The sequence below is a fragment of the Pterocles gutturalis genome, unplaced genomic scaffold, assembly GCF_000699245.1.
Source record: "Pterocles gutturalis isolate BGI_N339 unplaced genomic scaffold, ASM69924v1 scaffold1967, whole genome shotgun sequence".
In the NCBI taxonomy this organism is placed as follows: Eukaryota; Metazoa; Chordata; class Aves; order Pterocliformes; family Pteroclidae; genus Pterocles; species Pterocles gutturalis.
Window position 1 is genome coordinate 3542 of NW_010114951.1, and position 20891 is coordinate 24432.

The window sequence follows — 20891 nt, forward strand, 5'->3', positions numbered from 1 at the left end:
GCACCCCAGCCATGGGCTGGAGCCTTGTTTTTAGCCTGTGCCACGTTGCTGGGCCTCCAGATGAATTTATTTTGCTCCATTTTAACCTTGAAGGTCAAACTGTTCTTTTAAATGTTAAAAACATTGCACATTTGGGAGGGGAAAAAATTATAAGTTGTTGGTAGACCTTGTGGCTGTGAATGCCAGCGCTCTGGCCGGGACTAGCACCAAGTTCTGCCTTGTGGGCAAGGGGGGTTCTCCCCTTCAGCACCCCAAAGCTAGCAGCTGGGCATACCCACGAGGAATGGGACAGTCCATGTCTCTGTGACGGCTCTGGGCAAGAAGAGCCATTGAACACATCACGGGTTAGGGAAGGTGACAACTGCAGGACTATCCTCTGAGTACAGGGATGAGAAGGGAATTGCTTTCACCTCACCCTTGCACTCCTTTATGGTAAGAGACTGCCTGTCTGTGGTCTTGGCAGCAGGAGGAGAAAAAAAAAATCCCACGTGGAGAAGATGAATGATTTGGGGAGCTGCTGGCACAGCAAGGGAATTATCTGTTCCCTGGGCACACCAAACCAGCAAAACCATCACTCGTTAAGAGCAACATATTCTTATAAATTAACCCATATTTTTCACCTTACACCTGCTGGAAGAGCTATCCCCACTCCGCTGAGCAGCAGTGGAGGAGCAGAATCCAGCTCCATGTGTCTGCAGCCAAGGTTTGCTCTCAGCTGGGCAGCAAACGAACTCCTGAGAAGAGCAGGACATACCCTCCGCAGAAGGGATTTCGCACCAGCATCCAGGTCCACTTGTGAAATTGGTCATTTGCTGAAGTAATTCGGGAGTGGGGCCCCGCACCCATGGACGGACAACACTGATATTTCGGTTCTCTCCCAGCCGCGCTGCAATAAATGGAGCTGTCAGGTCAGAGCACGCTGTTTCATTTCCATCCAAACATCTATTTAACATTCATCACTTTATAGGGGGGGACGTTTTTATGTTGGGAAAAACACAAGTGCTCTCCTGAAATGACTCAATAAAGAATAAATTGTCTTTAAACCTGTATAAGGGATGCTGAACTCACAAACAAGGCATAAAATAATATGGAGGTGGAAAGTGCTTTTTCCTTATTAGGTTTATCAAAGTAAAACTAGGCTGGCAAGCTTGTTCTATCAAGCAAATGGATGTGGTAAAAAAAGGAAATGAAAATTCTGATCCATATTCATTGTTTCAGTGTCAGCAAGGGAGAAAAAAGCTCCACTTCAAATTTCTTTTTGTGCTTTAGAAAGCTGATCTGAAGTTCTACAGAAAAAAAGTAAGTGTTGCTGATAAGGAAGCAAAAGAAAATCAAAGATAATTAATAGAAACACAGCAAGCAGCAGAAGAGGCCAGACAAATTGTCTAATATTAAATAAAATGCAAAACGCAGAACATGCCTGACTGCACCGAGCAGCATCCCCAGGCACCGGCAGCATTCTAACGGGGAGATTTCTCCTCCGGGGCTCCCAGCGCTGTCCCTGCTCCCTGCATCTGCAACAGGGTTTATCTCCAAACACCTAACACATTCTTCTTTTGGGTTTAAATCAGGTTTTAACACAGTCCTGATGGCAGTGACCCATTGCACCTGTGGAATGAAGCCGGACTATTTCCCAGGTTGAAAAGAGGCTCATGCTTCAAACAGCAGTTTAAGGGAGGACTAGTGACTAAATGGGGGGTATCTTAATGCCTGTGTGTGTGCACGGGTGTATTTTGCATTTTCATTGATAAACAAACGTGTTTTTCTCTGCAAGACAACGATGGGACAAACGAGTCATGAGCTGTCGTGTGCCGTGGCCGAGACCCAGAAGGGAGCTGGTCTCACAGCCGCGTCCCCTGTTCCCGGGCTGCAACGCTCCTCATTTCATTTCAAATCTCACAGCACTGGGCTGGATTTTTTCCCTCTAACATCCATATTATGGGCTGGTGTGATCAGATGAGACAGGCTTTCTGCTTCTTAGAGTGGCACGGTCCTGGCTGTCATGGTGATGGAAATGAGATGATGAAGAGTAAAAGCAGTAGTAGCATTATATGGAAAAATACCCAAAATTTGCATTATTTGGGAGAGCCATCCCTGATGATTTGTGAGCAGGGTTGCCAGTTCAGCCAGTCGGATGATTTCTGTAAGAGGGAAATTATACCTGTGTGCAGTGGGAGTGGCAGAGGGGATCCAGCAGACTCACCTCAGACAGCATCGCTTCATTCCTACATGGTGCTCTGCCAGCACACCAAAAATACTGCACAACTTTGCAAAACTGAAGAGAGCTTTTTTCACTTGTTTTTTGATATTTTTTTTCTGGTAAACATAATCACATGCAGGAGTGACAAAGGAGTGGGAGTTTGATCTCTTTGGCCTTTCCACAGCCCGCTGAGTGCCACGAACAGATTTGTGATCCTTTCCCTTGCATCTGCCTCCGGTCCCACGGGTTCATCATCAGCATGGATTTTTGTGGACAAAGCTTGATGACATTGGGAAATTGTGCCAGCCCCTCCTCCTGTAAAAAACACGGACTTACTGGAGAGCTGTTGATGTAAATATATTCTCTTTCCTCAGAACAGGACAGTGGTTTGAATGACAAATTGAGTGAAATCTCACTTGGCATGAAGCAAAGAAAACAGTAAATATTTAAAGTTAGCACTTTGCAGTAATAGAGACTGCATTTAAAAATAATTGCCGTTGATCTGCTGCGTCATACAAAAGAATAGATTGACAACGCAACCATGATGTGACACATCTGTGTTACAGCTTTTCATCTCCATTCAGCCTTTAACAGGCTCCATCAGCTGATTGCATTAAAGAGATAAAGGGATATTTTCCACCAGTCTCTACTGGGAGAGAACAAGCAATCTCGTGATGCTTCCCAGCAATGAGAAACCTGCCTGAACGTCACCACCGCCACCATGGAGTGCAGCAGCTGCTTATGGGGCAGAGCTTACACAGATGGATATCTCTGATGCTCCTCTGCCCAGCCCATCATGCACAGCCCATTGCAACAGGAGCCAGAGCCCAGACAGGGACTGAGACATAAAACCCCATTTTCTCCACTCCAGGACTGTCAGACACTGGAAGACGAAGTGCTTTGCCCAGTTAAAAAACTGATGTGGGGCTGTTGGAGAAAAACAACAGATGGCTGTGAGTTGCTCTGGTATGACCTGTCCCTGCTGTGACTGTCCCTTGCAGTCCCTCAGCGTGTCTGTCATAGCTCACACACACTGTCTGGGCTTCAGCAAATGTGATTCTTACACCTCTCAAAACAAACGGGTCACCTACAGCGGCTGAAACACAAACAGTCACTGGTCCTTCAGCTGGGCTACACCCTTCACGAGGTCTACATCGTGGATGTTGGGAGAAAAAAGCCCTGCCATAGAGAAATCTCCAAAGGCCTGCTTTGGATTGCTTACCTGAGGACAAGGCTTTTGTTTCATCAGAGGAAAGACTTAAAACATCCACTACAAATAGGAAAAACACCAAAGTTGAGCGTCGCTGTGGGCTTCCCACATTTTTTCTCAACACATGGAAGGCAATAGATTTAAATCTCTGTTGCATCCTGTCATTGAAACAATCCTGGATTTCCATCCTCAGGTGAAAACTCCACCTAAATAAATTTGGACACGCTTGGTCTACCCAATGCACACAAGCCAAGAAGCTTAATCCTGCTGCTGCAGAAGAGCAGCTGCAGATCACATTTCTCATGGTGCACTTGGATCTTTCACTGCTCTGAGTCACCAGTTGATGGGATGCTCTTCTAGAATTCTGCTACTGAATTAAATTGACTAGCAATGTAGAAGGCAAAACCGGCTTGTGTAATTAAATCAATTTGCAACATGAGGTGTTTTAGGATCGATGAATTCATACTTGCAAAGGGCGCTGAAGGGGGAAAACTCTAAGGAAGCAACAGATAATAACCTGCAAATGGTCTGATCATCTCTAAGTGAAGTCAATAGGCATCATCTACTGACTTGGGATCAGACACATTCCCCCAAATACGGTTTCACCTGATGCTACAACAGTGTCAGAGAAACACCGCCTGCACGTTAATTCCTGCTAAACCCGAGTCTCAGAACACAGTTACTAAGGGCTAGTTACAATGGAGAGAGGAAATGTCACATCGCTCTTTGGCCTAATCCTGCTGGTGCGCAGTGCTGTGACTTCTGGGCAATGGCAGCAGCCTGGAAAAACCATTTCTGGGTTGCATCCATCTGCTCAGACACTTGTGCAGAAAAGCTACTCCAAGCCTGCTCACACGGGGTAGGAGCCAGACTGTGCCCCCCAAAACCCCTGAAATTACAACTGCCATCTTCCTGATCTGCAAAATGAATGCTTGGTGCTCTACTTCATCCACGCTCTGTTGAAAGATTCTTCACTGTTATTATGTCTGAAGAGCTTTTTTCCAAATGTCATATTGGCATGTAACAGCCACAATATTCACAACATGCAGGTGAACTTTCATAAAGCAGAGGAGAAAATTAACATTCTCCCTTATCAGGGGAAATTGAATCTGATTTTTCATTCCATCAACACATCTCTTCACAGATAGGATAAATCCCCATAAAGTGCTTTAACCCACGTTATCTGCCTAGAGCCTGTTCTACATGCCATTGTAACAAAGCATGTAATCAAAGGAAATGAGCATAATTACCAACAAGCGCCAACGGGGGTTTCTGGACTCTGTTCTCAGACATCTCATATGTGACCATTTTACCATATGTTTACATTTTAAAATGAGAATAAACTGTATCAGATTGGAAGATAAAAGGGTATGTATTAAAAATTCATGCAGAAAGCATCCCATAGCCATGATTACCATTATAACTATTCACTCAAATCTAGTCTTTTCTCCCCAAATATAAATGTAACCAAAGCGTGGCCAAATAATAACCCGTTTCAAGGGACAGTGGGGTCCTGTGCTATCAGACCTCACAGCCAGACTCTCATTTCTCTCTGCCAGGCAGGAACAAGAAATCACTGCGCACGATTCCATTTATTTAATGGTAGTTCAGGTGAAGTCCTTGGTTTTTTACACTCGTGTTTCTAGTCCTACTTAGAGGCAGGGGTCAGACAGACTTCTTTAAGGCAACCTCACAGCTGCACAACCTTCTCGACCCGTAACAACCCCCTAACACATCACATCCCACCCGCGCAGCTGCACTGGGCAGGAGTGATGCCACTGACCCTTCCCTGCAGATGCAGGAGGAATTACATGGGACTTTCTTTATCTTCCACATCTGACAGAACCAAGAGGAAAGACCCATTGTAAGCGTTACGAGTCAGGTCATGTCACATCACAACAGCTTAAGGGCATGGCTGGTGGCACGTGTCATGTCAGCAGTTAAATGACAGTGACAGAGCCACCCGTCAGGTCGTGGCTCCGGGAATCGAGGGACACATACATATTGATGGCGAGTAATAGTACGTCCACACATACGTCTTCATAAAGATAGTATAAATCAAGCTCCTGTCCAGGACAGACACATGTCACAGCTGTAAGATGTGGAAGTTACTTAAATTACATTTTAAACCAGACAGAACTGTAATCTGTCCCGAGACACGATAATACATCAGGTATCCTGAGCCATCTTTCAAAAGGTCCGTAGTCAGATCATTTTTTTTTCCCGCATTACTACCTCCCCATTGAAAACAAGCCCCAAAATTATATTTAAACTACATTTCTCCTTCCATTCCTAAGTGCAAATTAAGTTACATATTTAAAAAAAACCAAGACTTTCAAGAAACCATCTATACCACGTTCGCAGTCAATGACCTGATCTCCAATGGTAACTTCATACTTATCAGGACTAATCCAAAATAAAAGTGCTCAACTGACTTTCCCCAAGATAATATTTTCTCCATTTCCTGATGAAACTGGCTGTGAACGCAAGTGCACTTAAGCAAAGAAAACTGTGCAATTAGGCTCTTCTTCCACACATCTGAATACAAGCACAAGCTAATTTACAAGTCTTTAGCTACATCGTCTTGTAGGAATTTTTACACTACTCTGCTTGCGGAGCAAAGAAAATTATGGTCTTTGCTCTTGGCTGTAGCACCCGAAATCCAAGTGTTCAGCGATACTTCTGGGGTGGCTGCTGGAGGGGAGGAGAGGAGCACAGCCCTGCTAAGGGGAAAGTTCCCCAAGACTTCAGGGATTTTCTGCAGGAAAAATGTCTTTTGATTTTATGTACCTCATACAAACGCCCAGATGTTCACAGCATTTAGGCACAATGATGTGCATGGATGTGGTACCTGTGCGTGTAAATATCCCATTTCTGGGCATAACTGAAATGACTGGAGTTATGCAGGTAGGCAACATTTCAGTACTTCTTGGTAACTCGTTTTCTGTGGTGTCTTACTTCAGTTGCTGCTGTTTTCTTTTACTGTTGTGTGTTTGAGTCTTTGACTGGAGGACACAAAATGCCACAGTAGATAGATCCCAAAAAAAAAAAAAAATTGCACATTTTTCAGCTGTAATATCAAAATAGGAGACACGCGTCAGCGGACAACGAAATCAATAGCATTGAAACAAAAGATGGCAAAATGCAGACTCCTTCATTATCTGAACTACCAAGACAGATCGCCGGGGCATTTGGCAATCCCTTCACCTGCAGATGCTTTTACTCACAATACATGTCCCGGTGGGATGCCCCAGCTGGGGCTATAGAATTACCTTTATGAACAGGACCAAGATCTCACCTGTCTTTGGCAAGGGTCTGCACCAGCTACTGCAGCACAGAGCTCTGAAACCCAAAAAAGGCAAGAATTGGGAGTAATCCCTCTTCCACATTACAACTCATTCTGGACTCTGAAAGGTAGGAACTGACTTCCAGTGCTCCCACAGGAGGCCGGGCATCCCTCCCAAAAGGACATCCAGGGCTCTTAGAAACAGCAATAACCTTGGTATCTGTCTACACAACCGATTCCGTTTTTTTTTGCATTCTGCTGCCTTCTCAGCCCCACGGACCCTGCTAGGCCACCAGATCCCCAGTTCAATTTCACAGCTTAATTCAATCCCAAATTATCAAGCACACGCAATTACACCGTGACATTGGTATCACCGCACTGTCCAAGCTGGACCATGTGTGTATGCGGGGTTCCCGTGCACGCCGGGGACACAGCTCACAAGCCGCAGTGGCTGCCTCTAACAGCAGCCTCGTGGGCCTTCCCCTCTGTCAAACAGGTGCATTCATTCCCTAAGGGACTTACTGAATTGCAACAGCTCTGCAGCAGATGCTGTCCCTTGGCCTCGTGCACCACTGCCCGGCCCCAGCGTCACCACGGCCGGTCCCTTTGGAGACTCTGTGGGGCTTTGGCCAGAAGGTGCCATAGCGCGAGTGGGGACACGGACTGCGTGAAGGCCACCAAATGGAAACAACTCCAATCCACACTTTGTAGTGTTGTACCCAGTGCTCCTTGCATCCTCCAGGTTTTTACCATACACTTGCATCTTCTGCCCTGGACATCACGGTCTGGACTGCAACTTGTCCTGTTGTTGAGGGCAATGACCATACGTTGCAGCTGTCATTTTTTGTTACCATTACACCAACTTTCCCACTCCAATGCCTTTTTGAACAGCTTGCTTAATTGAGTTTATTCCTTCATCATTCAGAGAGTACCATTCTCCCCACATCATATACCACAGACAAAATATATGAAGATCTGTCAGTCTTCTTCCGAACAGCACTGGATCATTATTCCCCTTGTAACTCTTACTCTGTACATGTTACTCAAAAGTTCAGTACAGGGCACTGTTAAAAAAAGATTTAAGCCCCCAGTGTTACTGGGAACACCAGATCATGCTTTTTATACCATAAACAGTTACAGCTCTAAGGTAGCAAGTACGGCTAGCAGAGCATCTTCAGGGCTAGAAATAAGTGAGGTAATTTGCCGTCATGATTCCATCAACCTTTGTTTTTAATGCGGGAAAAGGAAAGCACCTTCCCGACCTTGCTTTGATGACACAATATCATCTCAGTTCAATGCTGCAGGAGAAACACTAGACGGGTGGGATCCTGACATGGGGAAGGACACCGATCTACACCACCATCATTTCTTCAATGAAACCATGATATTCAAACCCCTTTACAAAGCTGCAAACAGCAACAGGACAAGACGAGCACTGCCTTCAGCCTTAGTTATACGCTTCTCTCATGATGATCCGCTCAGAGGAAACTGCAGATCGAGAAGGACCGCATGGGTGCTAAGCTGGTAACAATTCTTTTTTTCCCCTCCTCTTTCTAATTATTGGAATAAGCAGCAGCATAGAGCTAAAAATAAGACCAAGCATTCTCCAGATCTGCAATTATTCTCTTGACTTGTACTTGTCTACAATATTTCTTTCGCTAATCACTACCGCACAAAATATTCCAGAATTGTTTGAAATCCCAGTCCCCTCTCAGACACAGTAAAAGACTAATCACAAATGTCGTTTGCACACATTTAATTCAACGTACCAGAAGCAATTTTCTCACTCTCTTTAGCATTTTATTTGCTTATAAATACAAGTCAATACCACAAGATGGCACTTTCCTACTTGCAACACACACTATTATAAACAGGTACCTTCTTCAAATGTTCCCAGATGTTGACGACATGTAACTTCTCAGTGGTTTTTGAAACATTTAAAAAAGCAAGACCTTCTACAAACTGCATTTGTGTTTGATGCATATTAAATGAGGTCAGGTAATTAAATTCAAAAAAAGAATTTATAAATATTTCAGATAAGAAAATTTAAATACAAAAGCAGAGTTTGTATTAATTAAACTGAATTAACAATTTAAACTGGCCATAATGTATCTACATGGTTTAATTTAATTGAAAATATTTTTTAAACAATCAAATCCTCTAGCCATTCATCAAAACACCTATCTACTCAACTCTTTAAAAAATATTCTTGGTTAAGAAACCATCTATGCTTTTTCATAACAATCCTTATTCTGTCCTGTAGGTGGAAATGAAGCAAAATCATATTCCAGACTAGAAAACAGGATAAGAAGGGAGAAACTCTAAAAAACCTGCTAACTTCAGACACTTCAACTCATTCTTCATTGCATTTCTCAAAATACATGATCTGGTTTTAAAGTCTTTCAACGAAATGTAAACACTAGAAAACTCATTGTTGAAATATGTGAAGAATAAAGAACGCTGCACTAATATAGTGCATAATGATGCTGTGTCAAACTTGTCATTTACAGTAAATGTCATATTTTCCCCAGGATTGTCATGCCTCTTTTTGTACTAATTCCTTTTGATGTCTGTAGATTCTCTTATTTTTTTTTTATTCCCATTGTTCAACAGGAAGAGATGTATTTTCTAGTCTCTTCAGAAAAATTTCGCAAGATCCAAGTCTTTGACTCCATTTATTTTTAATAAAGAGGTGGCAAAATTTTAAGCTTGCAATACTTCTGTTCTGCCTGGTATATTACACATCAGGAGATTCCTCAAAAAACTGAGAAGTCGGAGAGTTCGAAAAAAGAAAGCAGTTAAGGCAGTCGATGTCTACATTTGGATTTCTCTTCTGTGTCACATATCAATGTCTCCGTCATAGGCTAGGGTCAGAGGCTTCTGCTGTGGAGGAGTGCTGTGATGCTGCTTTGTTTTTTTGCTGCAAGAAAATATTTCAGGAGACAAAATTATAAACTGTAATAAGCTCAGAAACATCATCAAAAACCAAACTTCAACCAAAAAAAAAAAAATTAAACCGGCTGTTTCATTTTGGAACTCAGTGACACTGCAGTACAGTGACTGCTTCCAAGAAAAACTACCTGGACCTGCTTGTGTGCTGTTACATGTGGGGTACGGACACACAGCCGGCCGAAAATGGGCAGCTAACAGTGCCCTTCATCTGGAGAGGAGATAAAGCAGATTTATCTCCTGTGTCTTCTCACAGCTGACAAAAACAAGCAAACACCTCGCAGAAAAATTGAAACATGAACTGTCTAGGAGTGGGATATTCTCCTTTCTTTTTTTCTTTGGCACGGTATTGAAGCAACAGTAATTATTATTGAAAAATACACTTCCTCGCCAGCCTTCGAGTGATGGAGAACTATGTAATGTTATTTACAAAATCCTCCGTGTGCTGCGTTGTGCAGCCACAGAGAAATGGCAGCTACACGGCTCGGAAAATAAGCTGCAACTCCTAAGCCACATCCAAACGCTGTTATTTAAGCTTTTAATGGAAGAGGGAGACTGAGAGAAGGACTAAGAGAGTGAGAGAGAATAAACCGATTTCGGATGGAAGAGGGCAGCAATGCTGCCAGGCCATGGCTGTGACTCTCTGGGTGCCTGCCCTGGTCTGACAGGGGTTGGGGCAGGTGGCACCATTCATGGTCATCAGCCCAGGCCAGCTCCTCGGTCCGCAGGGAGGGCTGTGGGCGTTGCAGGACACATGGACACCAGTCACTGCTCCACCCGTATCCTCCAAGACTCATCAATGGCAGTGCCTTCCAAATATTTATAACATCACAGAATCATAGAATGGTTTGGGTTGGAAGGGACTTTAAAGGTCATCGAGTTCCAACCCCCCTGCTATGGACACCTCCCACTAGCCCAGGTTGCTCGAAGCCTCATCCAGCCTGGCTTTGAACAGCTCCAGGGATGGAGGCTTCAAACAGAGACAGCAACACTAGCTCTGTCAAGCCAGGCCTAGCACCCCTGCCTGGGGTATGGCTGGTTTGGAGCCCCACCAGTAAAACCCACCAGCGGTGTGGACCAGGGCGTTGGTACACCCGAGACCCTGTCTCTATCAGTGGCTGGTAACAGCAGCTTTAGGCACAGGACATGTTTCCACATGATGCGCTCATTGCAAAAAGCTATTTAGGGATTTCCTGAGCTGGAGTGTACATCCAGAAAACCACAATTAACACCAAGAGACCCAATCTCCCGTGAACTGTTATGCCGTCGTTGAATCCATTTATCTTCCTGGCATGCACAGTCCCCGGCAGCGGTAAGCTCACAAGGTAATAATGCACTGTGTGAAAAATAAAATCTTTTGTTTATTTTAAATGATCATTTCATCAGATGCCTCCTACTTCTTATACTGTGGGAAATAAAAATTCCCCAGTGCCCTTTTCTACTCTGTTCATGATTTCATAGATCTCTATTGTATTCCCATGTCAAACATGATTTTCCAACTGAATGCCCCTATTCTATTTAGACCTTCCTTGAGTAGAAGCCAGCTCCTCGACCCAATCAGCCTCCTTGCCTTTTTTCAGTTTTACTTTATCTTATTTTTAAAGAATACAATAAAAAGCCCTTTCTAATCCCAGCAGAAGTCTGAACAAATATAAGGGCCTACTGATAACCAAAAATAATTCTTTCCCTGCATGACCACTCCACTTCTTCATGATTACGCCGGATGGCATCTACAATTTGGAGAGTTTTAAATTACTCTGAGGTAGGGGCCAAATGAAGGCAGTTAAGTAATCCAAGCTCCATCCTTTCCTAAAGCCCCGAGGATGAAATCTCTGCAACACAGAGCACTGTGATATATTTGGGATTGTTTAAATAAAAGCAATTTTTATTTAAGGACAAACTACATGCCACACTCACCACATCAAGTAGGATGTAAAAATCAGGAAAACTATGATGAGGAACCCGCCAGCTGATACTCCATAGACCCACATCTTCAGTTTGCCATCTGTTGGAAGATGAGGAAGAAGGACAGGAGAAAAGGGGAGGATAAAGAACTTTATTCTAAAATACACAAATTCTTAAGCAATTAAGTAAAGAGAAAGTGCACAAGCCTAACTGGTAGCATCATTAACAGGAAACACAGCAACGACTGTTTGGGAATAATCTGTAAACTCCACATTTTTTATAGAAAAACACGATTTCTGTAAAAATCAATCGTTTTCAAGACAGAATCTTAACTTTAGCAAGGAGTGTAGATTTTCCTCAATGAAAACTGAAAATAAACTATTCGTCTCAATTTTCCAAAGCAGCATTATTTCATAATGTCCCCTCTGGCTGAGCTCCTGCAGTTCATTTTGGGCAGCCCGGGCTTATGGTGCAGCACAAGAAATACAACCTGGCTGGGCTCCTGCCTGTGGAACGGAGCAGGGGCACGGGATAATTGCCGTACATCCGCCTCGGAGCCCCGGTGGCTGCTCTGGCAAAGGCAGTTCAATGTTGAGCTGACCCAGACAGAAACACAGGTAACACCTGATATGTTTAGCCGAAAGAAAAGACGACTGAGAAGGGGTGGGATTGTTCTCCGTAAATGCTTGGGGTCAGTCGGGGCAAACACTGGCGAGCACAAGTGAACAAGCTCATTAGAGCTGAAAAACGCTTGGGCAACACACGGGAATAAATTCGGCTTAGAATAAAAACAAGGATATGCTTTGTAAGAGGGATAAAGAAAGCAAGAGCTTTCTAGTTGGGGCACAGGAGCAGGACATACAACTGGCCTTGAGACAAAGTAAGGCTCTTGATAGGACTGGTTGCAATGACAAGGGACCCATTCTGCGACCCTTGCTGGGACCCCTCCATGCACACGTGAGCTCGTGTGTGTTCAAACATTTCCTTCAGACAGAAAGCCTCAAAACATGTTATTTGGACAGGTCCTTAATTACAAGTTTTGCAATAATAACAGCAATAATTTTTAGAAGATCAGTATTTTCGTTTCTTGCTCTGTTCTGGCTGTACAGCTGTCCTTGTGGGGAGAAGCGATGGTATTTTTCCCATGCAGCAGCAGCCCGAGCTGATTCACATCACCAGAGCTGCTGATACATCCCAGAGGCAGAATACGAACCTGCGCCGTGCCCACAGACACGGTTTGACAGAGACCATTTCAAACTCAGCCACGCGAGCAGGGAGCTACTTCACGGGACACTCACTGAGCCTGTTTTACATTTTATGTTTGAATGATGAAATTTTTCAAATGGAAACATTTAATCAGATCCCATTCTTTCTCTTTTTTCTCACAGGCTTTGTGGAATGGCTGAGTACCTCTCACAGATTTTCTCTTCTCCTCGAAACACTTAACAGCCTTTTTCCCATGTGAGAAGAGCTCTGCCTAGGTTGGTTGTTTCGGTTTGTTTTTCTTTTTTTTTTTGCTGAAGTCTGTGTATGAAATTTGTTGCCCTCTCAACTGGAAATGGCCAAGAAACATTTTGCAGTCCTGCAAAGGGACTGTCACAGCCACAAAAAGCCATCCCACCATGTCTGCGATGAAGGCAGCTATTCTCTCCATCCCCAACATAAGGCGTTGGACCATGTCATCCTACCATTTAAACAATGCTATTTAAATTGCCTCTCAACTTGAAAAAAGTTTCTGTACCTGACCTCTGGCCTCCCAGAGCGTGGTAAAGAAAGGAAAAACACAGCCTGATTCGAAATCAGTTCTGTGCGCTCCTGCAGGGCATTTAAAAGAACAAAAACATCAGCCTCATTAAATCATAATACAATTCGTCTTCCAAACTGTAAACGGGAAGGGAAATCACAAATTAACCGGAAAAAGGCACGGATACTTTTACTGACAGACGAAGTACTTAGATGCACACAAATGTCAAGGACTGTGGTACCGAAGGGCAGTAAATGCCACCCGCACAGGGAGCACTCACCACAGACCTGCTAGTGAGAGCGTAACTGGTAGGTAAGAGTGGTTTCCTGCCTCAGCTAGCAGTAATTATTGCAAACCCCCAGACTAGTAAGCCTGAGAGCCTGTTTAAGAGGAGTAATTACATATTTTGCCACAAAGTTAGACAAAGGGGAGTGATGTGAAGAGCACCAGCCTTGAGCCGGGGTGTTAAGGGCACACACAGCCTGCAGAGTCACCCACAGGATGCCGCGGGGTTGGTGACACGCTTCGCACACATGGAGCACGTTTATTCCTTTTTCATATATTGTTTCTATAACATTTCTGCCCTAAAATTAAATAACACCGTGTTCTGTCAAAGCTCCTTAGTCCCTGTTTCTGTCTCCTAGTCCCTGTGGGAGCACTGGCTCACAGATGCTGCGCTGAGGTCAAGCCCACTGGAAGCCTTCAGGGCTGCAGCCTCAAAAGCTGGTTTTAAAAAGAGAGGATTGCAGCATCCACCTACACCTCTCTCCCTTTTTCTAACCCTGAAAAGGTACCAGCTGAAGCGATGACACCTAAGTAAGACAGGCTCCAGAGGGCCAGGGATGCTGACAAAAAGGCAATTAACCCCAAACCTGTGACTCAAACTGCCAGCGAACTGCGTGGGCTTCGGGATGATGGGTCTGATGGAAAACCAGCCAACTTTAAAAGGCTTCGGACTGAGCTCTGTGAGCTCAGAGACTGTCAATGCAAAGGTTAACTACTATATGCAAATCAAATATGTAAATGTAACATTCAAAGTGTGATCACATATATCAGGCAGAATTATGGCTCCCTGAATCCCGTAACAGAACCTTTCGTCTTGTGCTCATTACAAACTAATAGGAAACAAATGCAATGTCAGGTAACAGAAGAGGGGGAAGACCGCACTGCCAGTATTTTAGAATAGGGGGAGAACTAACACATTTCAGTAAAACTTGATGTGCCTGACACCTTTGTCTTGCATTCTAAAGTCCTATTTGCATTTAAGAAATTTATTATGAATAAATTAATCTTACAAAATAACTGTCAAAATGGTAACCAGCTATTACAGCTGCAGCACCAGTCCTGTGGACCAGTCTGGGGACATCCAGTACGTGGTTCCAACTGGGAAGCATTTTATGGTGCGGAAGTCAAAGATCCACGCAGGATGCACTGCTTGGGCACAGCATCCCTACTTTTTGATGGCCATTTTTTAAATGTCTTAACTTCAACATTTAGAACCCTAAATTCTACATTTTCTATCCCTATTTTTTCATCTACTTTTGAAATACAGCAAGAAACAACCAGTGTTTTCTTTAATGAAATCTTAAGTACTTTCTGCTCTGAATCTAAGCGCTAGTGATCAATATCTTCCTGGTCCAAACATATTACTTCTAGAAATATCATCAGATAGTAGTTCTAAGCATCCCCCCAAATCACATGTGTGGATACTTTTATAAAATATTATTGCTTCATTCTGTCTTTGCTATCTCTCAAAATAAGAGATTGTGATTACTCTGTACATGAACAAAGGAATGAAAGATGCATGCGAGTTAGGAACTGGGAGGCTGCTCTGCAGCTCCCAGACACAATCTCTGATGTTATGATCTACAAAGCTTGTACCTTTCTTCTATAGAAATGCTGTAAAGGCAATTTATTCCATTCATATTTAAGTTTTTCACCTGGATTAAAAGGTTGAATAGACCATCCTTTGAAAATGTCATGCATTTTTGAGTTGACAGGTTTATTTTTTCCAGCAATGGTCTTAACATCAGCTTTCTTATCTTCTAAACCTGGTACCTTCATGCAGTAATCCAGGAAACCATTTGATCTCATTATTTCTGTATATCCTCGCTCACAACCGCAGACTCCTCTCTAGGCGATAAAAGGCAAGTCAGTATTAAACCAAAGAGCATCCTCCCGCAAAACAGTGCAATTTGTAGGCAAACTATGAAGAAACTCCAAGGTACATCCTGCACATGCAACTTCACCACCACGAAACCAAACAAGCCAGGAATCTGTGCCCACAAACACATTTCAGTTCAAAAAGCCAATATATATTTCAGGAATTGGTTGGAAAAGAGTCAGTAATTACAGAGAAGCCCAACACACAAACATTTTCATCCTAACAGGCTTAATAACAGTCATCTGTGGCTTGATCCAAACTCCTCATGTCAATAATTTTCCCACTGACCCTGCCGGGCAGTAGAAGAGATGAACAGGAAACAATCCCACTTCAGACCCAAACCCTCCCAAATGTATTTCCACTCTGGTATTTCACAGAGCTATCTGAAATGAAGCTTGCTTTCTTACGGACAAATATGCACTGCCCTGGATCAGTCTAAGCAGCTTCTTCAAGTGGTTTCTTACAAGTCTGTGGTTTGCTAAATAGATACTAAATTTTCTGTATTTCTACATTAAAATTTTAGAATGCTTTTCTTTGCTAATTATCTTATAATTACAATGCCTGAGGGTCTGATACTACGATCCAAACAGGTGATTGATTAACAGACTCTGTGATAAGAATTTAACTCTTGACATCAGCTTTGTTGACACAACATCCCCCACTTGTGGACAGACATGATCCTGAGCTTTTCTGGACAGAAAGTGAAGTCTCAGGAATTTTCACAGCTAATAAATTCATGCTTACCTATTCCTGTAGGCTCTGAGCACTCTCATGCCCACCCTCTCAGCCACATTCAATTGCCCATAGCCTAGTTTCCAACAGTAATTCCTTCCACCAGATACTACTCATCTGAAGCTGAGAGCTGTGGAGGCTATTTTCAAAATATAACTGTCTAAACCCCAATTGCCCCTGCCTGCTTTAAGGGTTCTGGGTTTCATACTCCATCACAGTACCGACACTGATAAGGCACTTTGTGAAGCTCTTATTCTGGAGTTCAGTCGTGCAGGAAGGGACATCTGTAGTCTCTGGGCTCACATTTGCTCAGAGGCAAAGAAATGGCAGTGTCTCAAAGATTCAGCAGGTTTTGCAGATGCTCAACATTTCAGGAAAAAAGATCACTTCCAGGTTTTGCTTTAGAAGGCACTAAGGGATTTGTGGGATCATGCACTACAGCTTCCCTGCATTCATGGGGGCTTTCTGTGTCCATGGAGGAGCAGGAGAGGACATACTCTTTTCTCCTCTTTTACACAAGTTTTAAACAGTCAATTTTCTACAGGACAGTACAATAACATGCAATGAAAATTAAACCAACATGATCCCAAACCCCTCCATGGAACAAAACATAAATTATCCATCATTCATTTGTGCTGGTTTATGAAGGTTTCCCTTCGGACTGAAATTCCCACAACTTCCTCGAGGTGGTACCATGGACACACTAAACTATTTTCTAGGTCCTGGAAGGCATTTAAGAATCAGTAGCTAATTGAATAGATTTGATGGTGTTAATTTCTCAAGCATATTCTGCAGCGAGCAATTACCTGTGTGCAGTAGGAGAATGGTTTTCTGCATGCTGGGCTGCAGTGCCGAACTTCGTCAGGTTTCGTCCGAAGAGGACACCCTCCTGTAAAAGAAACTACTGAGTGCCTTCAAGGGTATGTTTTAAAATGTTTTTGACTTGGAACACCAGAGTGTAAGAAGTGCTTGCTTGCTTATTTTATAGAGTTAAATACTAGTCTATTGAGCACATTAGCATAATATCTGTAGGCATTGCATTAATTAATTTGCCTTAACAAGGCAAGGAATTATCATCATACCCGTCTTGTTAAAGGAGAACAGAGGTATACAGATTTAAGCAATTTGCCACAGGCCACATAGGAAGCTGGGGACAGAATCAGGAATTAGATGCAGGTCTTCTATGTCCTCATTAATGTCTTATCTACATAAGAAGTCATAATCCACATAACGCCTTTGCCCATCCTCACTTGGGGAAGTCTGTGCTTCTATAGGAATAAAATCGTGTTAATGAGTTCTTAGCTACTCTGCAACCTTTGCACATAGAACTTTTGTTATTATCTTAACTAGTCATTATAAATAGAACTAGATAAGAATATCTGCATTTCCATTTCTGCTCTCTCCTCATTCACCCTGGGCATGTTGAGAGAGATCCTGAGGTTGTGTGAGCCCTACTGCCTTTGCCAATCTCTTGTGGAGCTTCAAAGTGCTGACCATGAATTTCCCTTTTCATCCTGCACAGGCAGAATTTGTAGGTCATGGCAACAGCAGATTGAGCGGTTTGAGATTCCTGTGTGTTGAATGGAAAACAGAAGAAGAGGAACAAAAGCTGGGCTCTCTCCCACATGTGTGGTGTTCTCCTCTGTTCTCCGCAGTCACAGGAAGGTTGCGCTAATGGCTGTGCACGCCAGCCCAGGAAGCCCTTTGAGTGCCTGTACACTCATTTCTTTCCATGAGCAACCCTACTGTTGGGTTGCTCATGGAAACTCAACTCAACTCCCCCAAATACTCTCATGTGATGACATATGTGATGTTGACCTGACAGCAAGGCTGGTGAGCTCCCATCTGTCCTTCCTACAGACAAATCTGAACTGAAATTCTGGAGGAGTTCGGAAGGCTGTCCAGCTGCCCTCTGAGAAACCGATGCAGAAGAAAGAAAACCTGGATGGAGACTTCCATTCACAGTTGTGCGTGACAATTTTTGGATATACCTGTGACATTGATTCCATCTGAGCGCTGACACCACACCGTGCGTATGTTGTCTTGCCAAAGGCTGGTTTTCCACAGATAGTCATAACACTTCCCTCCTGCAATATCAATACCGGTTAGCCTTCATCATGCAACAAAACCAGAATAAACTCTTGAACCAGGAAGAAGCAGCGCTGCGGCCACGCTACCTGAGCAAGGCTGTGTTTGCATCTCTTGTCCGGAGCAGCTCTCCTGGTTCTCAGGAGACTGAACGATAAACGCCCTGGACCGAGACTGGTGCCCCATTGTCTCGAAGCTCCTGCCACTGATGCAGGTGAGCTCGCAGGAGCTCCACTCTGACCACTCCGTCAGGTGGCAGTCACCTGCATGTTGAAAGGATAAATCACAGGTTTTCAAAAGGAATCAGCCTTAAAGGATAAGGACAACATAAGTGCACAACAGCTGCAATAGTGAAACACCCCCAGTTTATCGCCCAGTGGTACGCATTATTCAGATTTTCTGCTTCATAGGGAATCTCATTTCTCAAAAAAAAAAAAAAGGTATTATTTTTCAAGTGGTCTAGACACAGCAGACTGAGCATTTATCTGATCTGCTGAAGTACAAATTCTTGCTACGGTGGCTGACAGTACTCAGAGCTATGGAAGCATCTCTGTCTCAGAGAGCTATCACAGACAGGAACGCACCCTGACTTTCCAAAGACTTTACCTGGGCAAGGCACGGAGCACGGTAGCTGCAGCACACTCTCTTTCGATGGCAGCTCACCACATAACGCGTTTTCTACTGGTTTGGATGGAGCAGAAACAGATGCATCGTGCACTACACATGTGAGGTTGCGGACTTGCAATCCATCTCCACACTGTCCACCCTGTGAAATGACAGAAGGGAACAGAGACACACATTGCTGACGTTAGCAGATGACAGAAGAAACAGGGTTGATTCCACCTAAAAAGACTTCAAAGATACACATTTGGTCTTTGGACTACAATAGTATCCCCAGTTATGGGAGGACAGACAGAGATGTCTGTACACATCTCTATAGGAGCTCACAGGCAGAGGCACAGCCACACAGAACCACAGTGGAAGAAGAGGTGGGTACTGTACAAAAACAGTCTTTGGGGTCAGCCCTTCATGCCTTTAGAGACAACGAATTTACTGATTCTGTGCACTAGGCTGCTTGTGTATTTTCTAAAGGGAGCTACTGGTTCTGGAGTAGACAGAGATCACCAACTTGGGCCACGTTCTCTACCAAAACACCACCCAAAGTCTGGCACCGCCTGTTAGCACTGGACCCCATTTGAACAAGCAACAGGAGGGTCCACCCGAGCCATTCCACCCTCACCAGCCCAGTTCGGAAATAGTCATACACCAAACTACTTGCTGAAGACTTCCTTTCCTGGAAAATCAATATTGTTTGGCTAAAGTGACGAGGAAAGGCTGAGGATGCTGTAAGAACTGAAGCACTGAGGCTATTTCTAGAGGCTGGAATTGTTCCACTCTCATCTGAAAAACAGAGCTGCCATGAAGTTTGAGGTGCACACCTTAAACCTGCACCTGAAGCCTTGGGGAAATGGCACTTTACAAAATTCAGTAAATAAACCTCAAGAAGAAGGATGAAACATCACTTTCATATAAGCAAGGGAAGTGCTCCTTTGGATCACTTGCTGGTGGATTCTTTTAAAATAATGGACTTCATCTGCAGAGCAGAATGGCCCCTACCGAGTGCGTTCACTCAGCAGTGGGTTTGCTAGCTGGAACGGCTCTCCCGCATACCCCTGGTCGCTTTTTCATTCTCTCCATCCCTCCTGTTGCAGATGCACAATGAACTGGAAACAAAAGCATAACTGGCTGGATTTAGAGCAGTTGCTAATCAAAAGCATCTGAGAGAACTATTAGTGTAGATCTACTATATGCAGCCAGATTTCAAGTTTTTAACACCATGTTTCACTTTAGTCAGTATGTAACTTACTGTTCTAAATTACTGTTTCACCACTCAAACCTCTCCTGCGGTCTGCGATTAATGGGGTGTGAATAACTCATGCGGCTGTCAGTTGGGTTAGAGCTCTTAGAGATGCCTGGTGGAAATAGAAGACGATGTGGAGACAATTCTTAGGGGAAATGGGCACTAATCAAGCTGCAGCGTATTTCCAGCTCAAAGGGGATGTCTAAAGATTACTAGAAAGGACAAAAAAAGTTCTAAAAAAGATACTTATTCTCATATAAACAATATAATGTATTTCTATACATATCAATATATAAATAGTTTTATGAATACTGAGATATTAATAATAGGTGAAAATAATACTTTTTTTTTGGTGCAGCAGGCTCCACTATAACAGTCCACATCTTCAAAGGAACATTCTTCATTCCTCTATCATACGATATTGGAAATACAGTCATATTTTCCAATGTTTAGAACAAAAAATAAACTGTGGCCACTCAAACAATTCCAAAGGTAAAGGTTCACTTTTTAACAGTGGCTTCTATTTTTTTGCTTTCTTTCAAGAGTAGCAGTGTGTTTCTACAATCAGTTGAACACACTTAAAAGATAAAATGTCACCCTGTCATTTATAGAGGGAGATGTTTTTTGGTATATTTGGCAAGGTCATAAGTAATGCAGGAGCACCGCATTAACGTCCCTATCATCTTAAAAATTATTCACTTGAAGATCTAATTAATAGCCATTGAATCAGTGGAAGTTCGCTGCAGTAACAG

General features: G+C 43.4%; 1 protein-coding gene across 1 annotated transcript in view; it reads right to left on the minus strand.

Annotated features, from left to right (window-relative positions):
- Positions 1 to 9079: 9079 nt before the first annotated feature.
- Positions 9080 to 20891, minus strand: part of LOC104462846 (thrombospondin type-1 domain-containing protein 7B-like) — a gene marked incomplete at its 5' end in the record, with an annotated part of 96667 nt that continues 84855 nt past the window's right edge. Inside the window, 7 exons of the mRNA XM_010074976.1 lie at positions 9080 to 9616; positions 11563 to 11650; positions 15235 to 15427; positions 16997 to 17079; positions 18182 to 18277; positions 18368 to 18541; positions 18885 to 19044. Of these exons, the coding sequence (XP_010073278.1) occupies positions 9535 to 9616; positions 11563 to 11650; positions 15235 to 15427; positions 16997 to 17079; positions 18182 to 18277; positions 18368 to 18541; positions 18885 to 19044 (876 nt within the window). The remainder of the gene's footprint in view (positions 9617 to 11562; positions 11651 to 15234; positions 15428 to 16996; positions 17080 to 18181; positions 18278 to 18367; positions 18542 to 18884; positions 19045 to 20891) is intronic.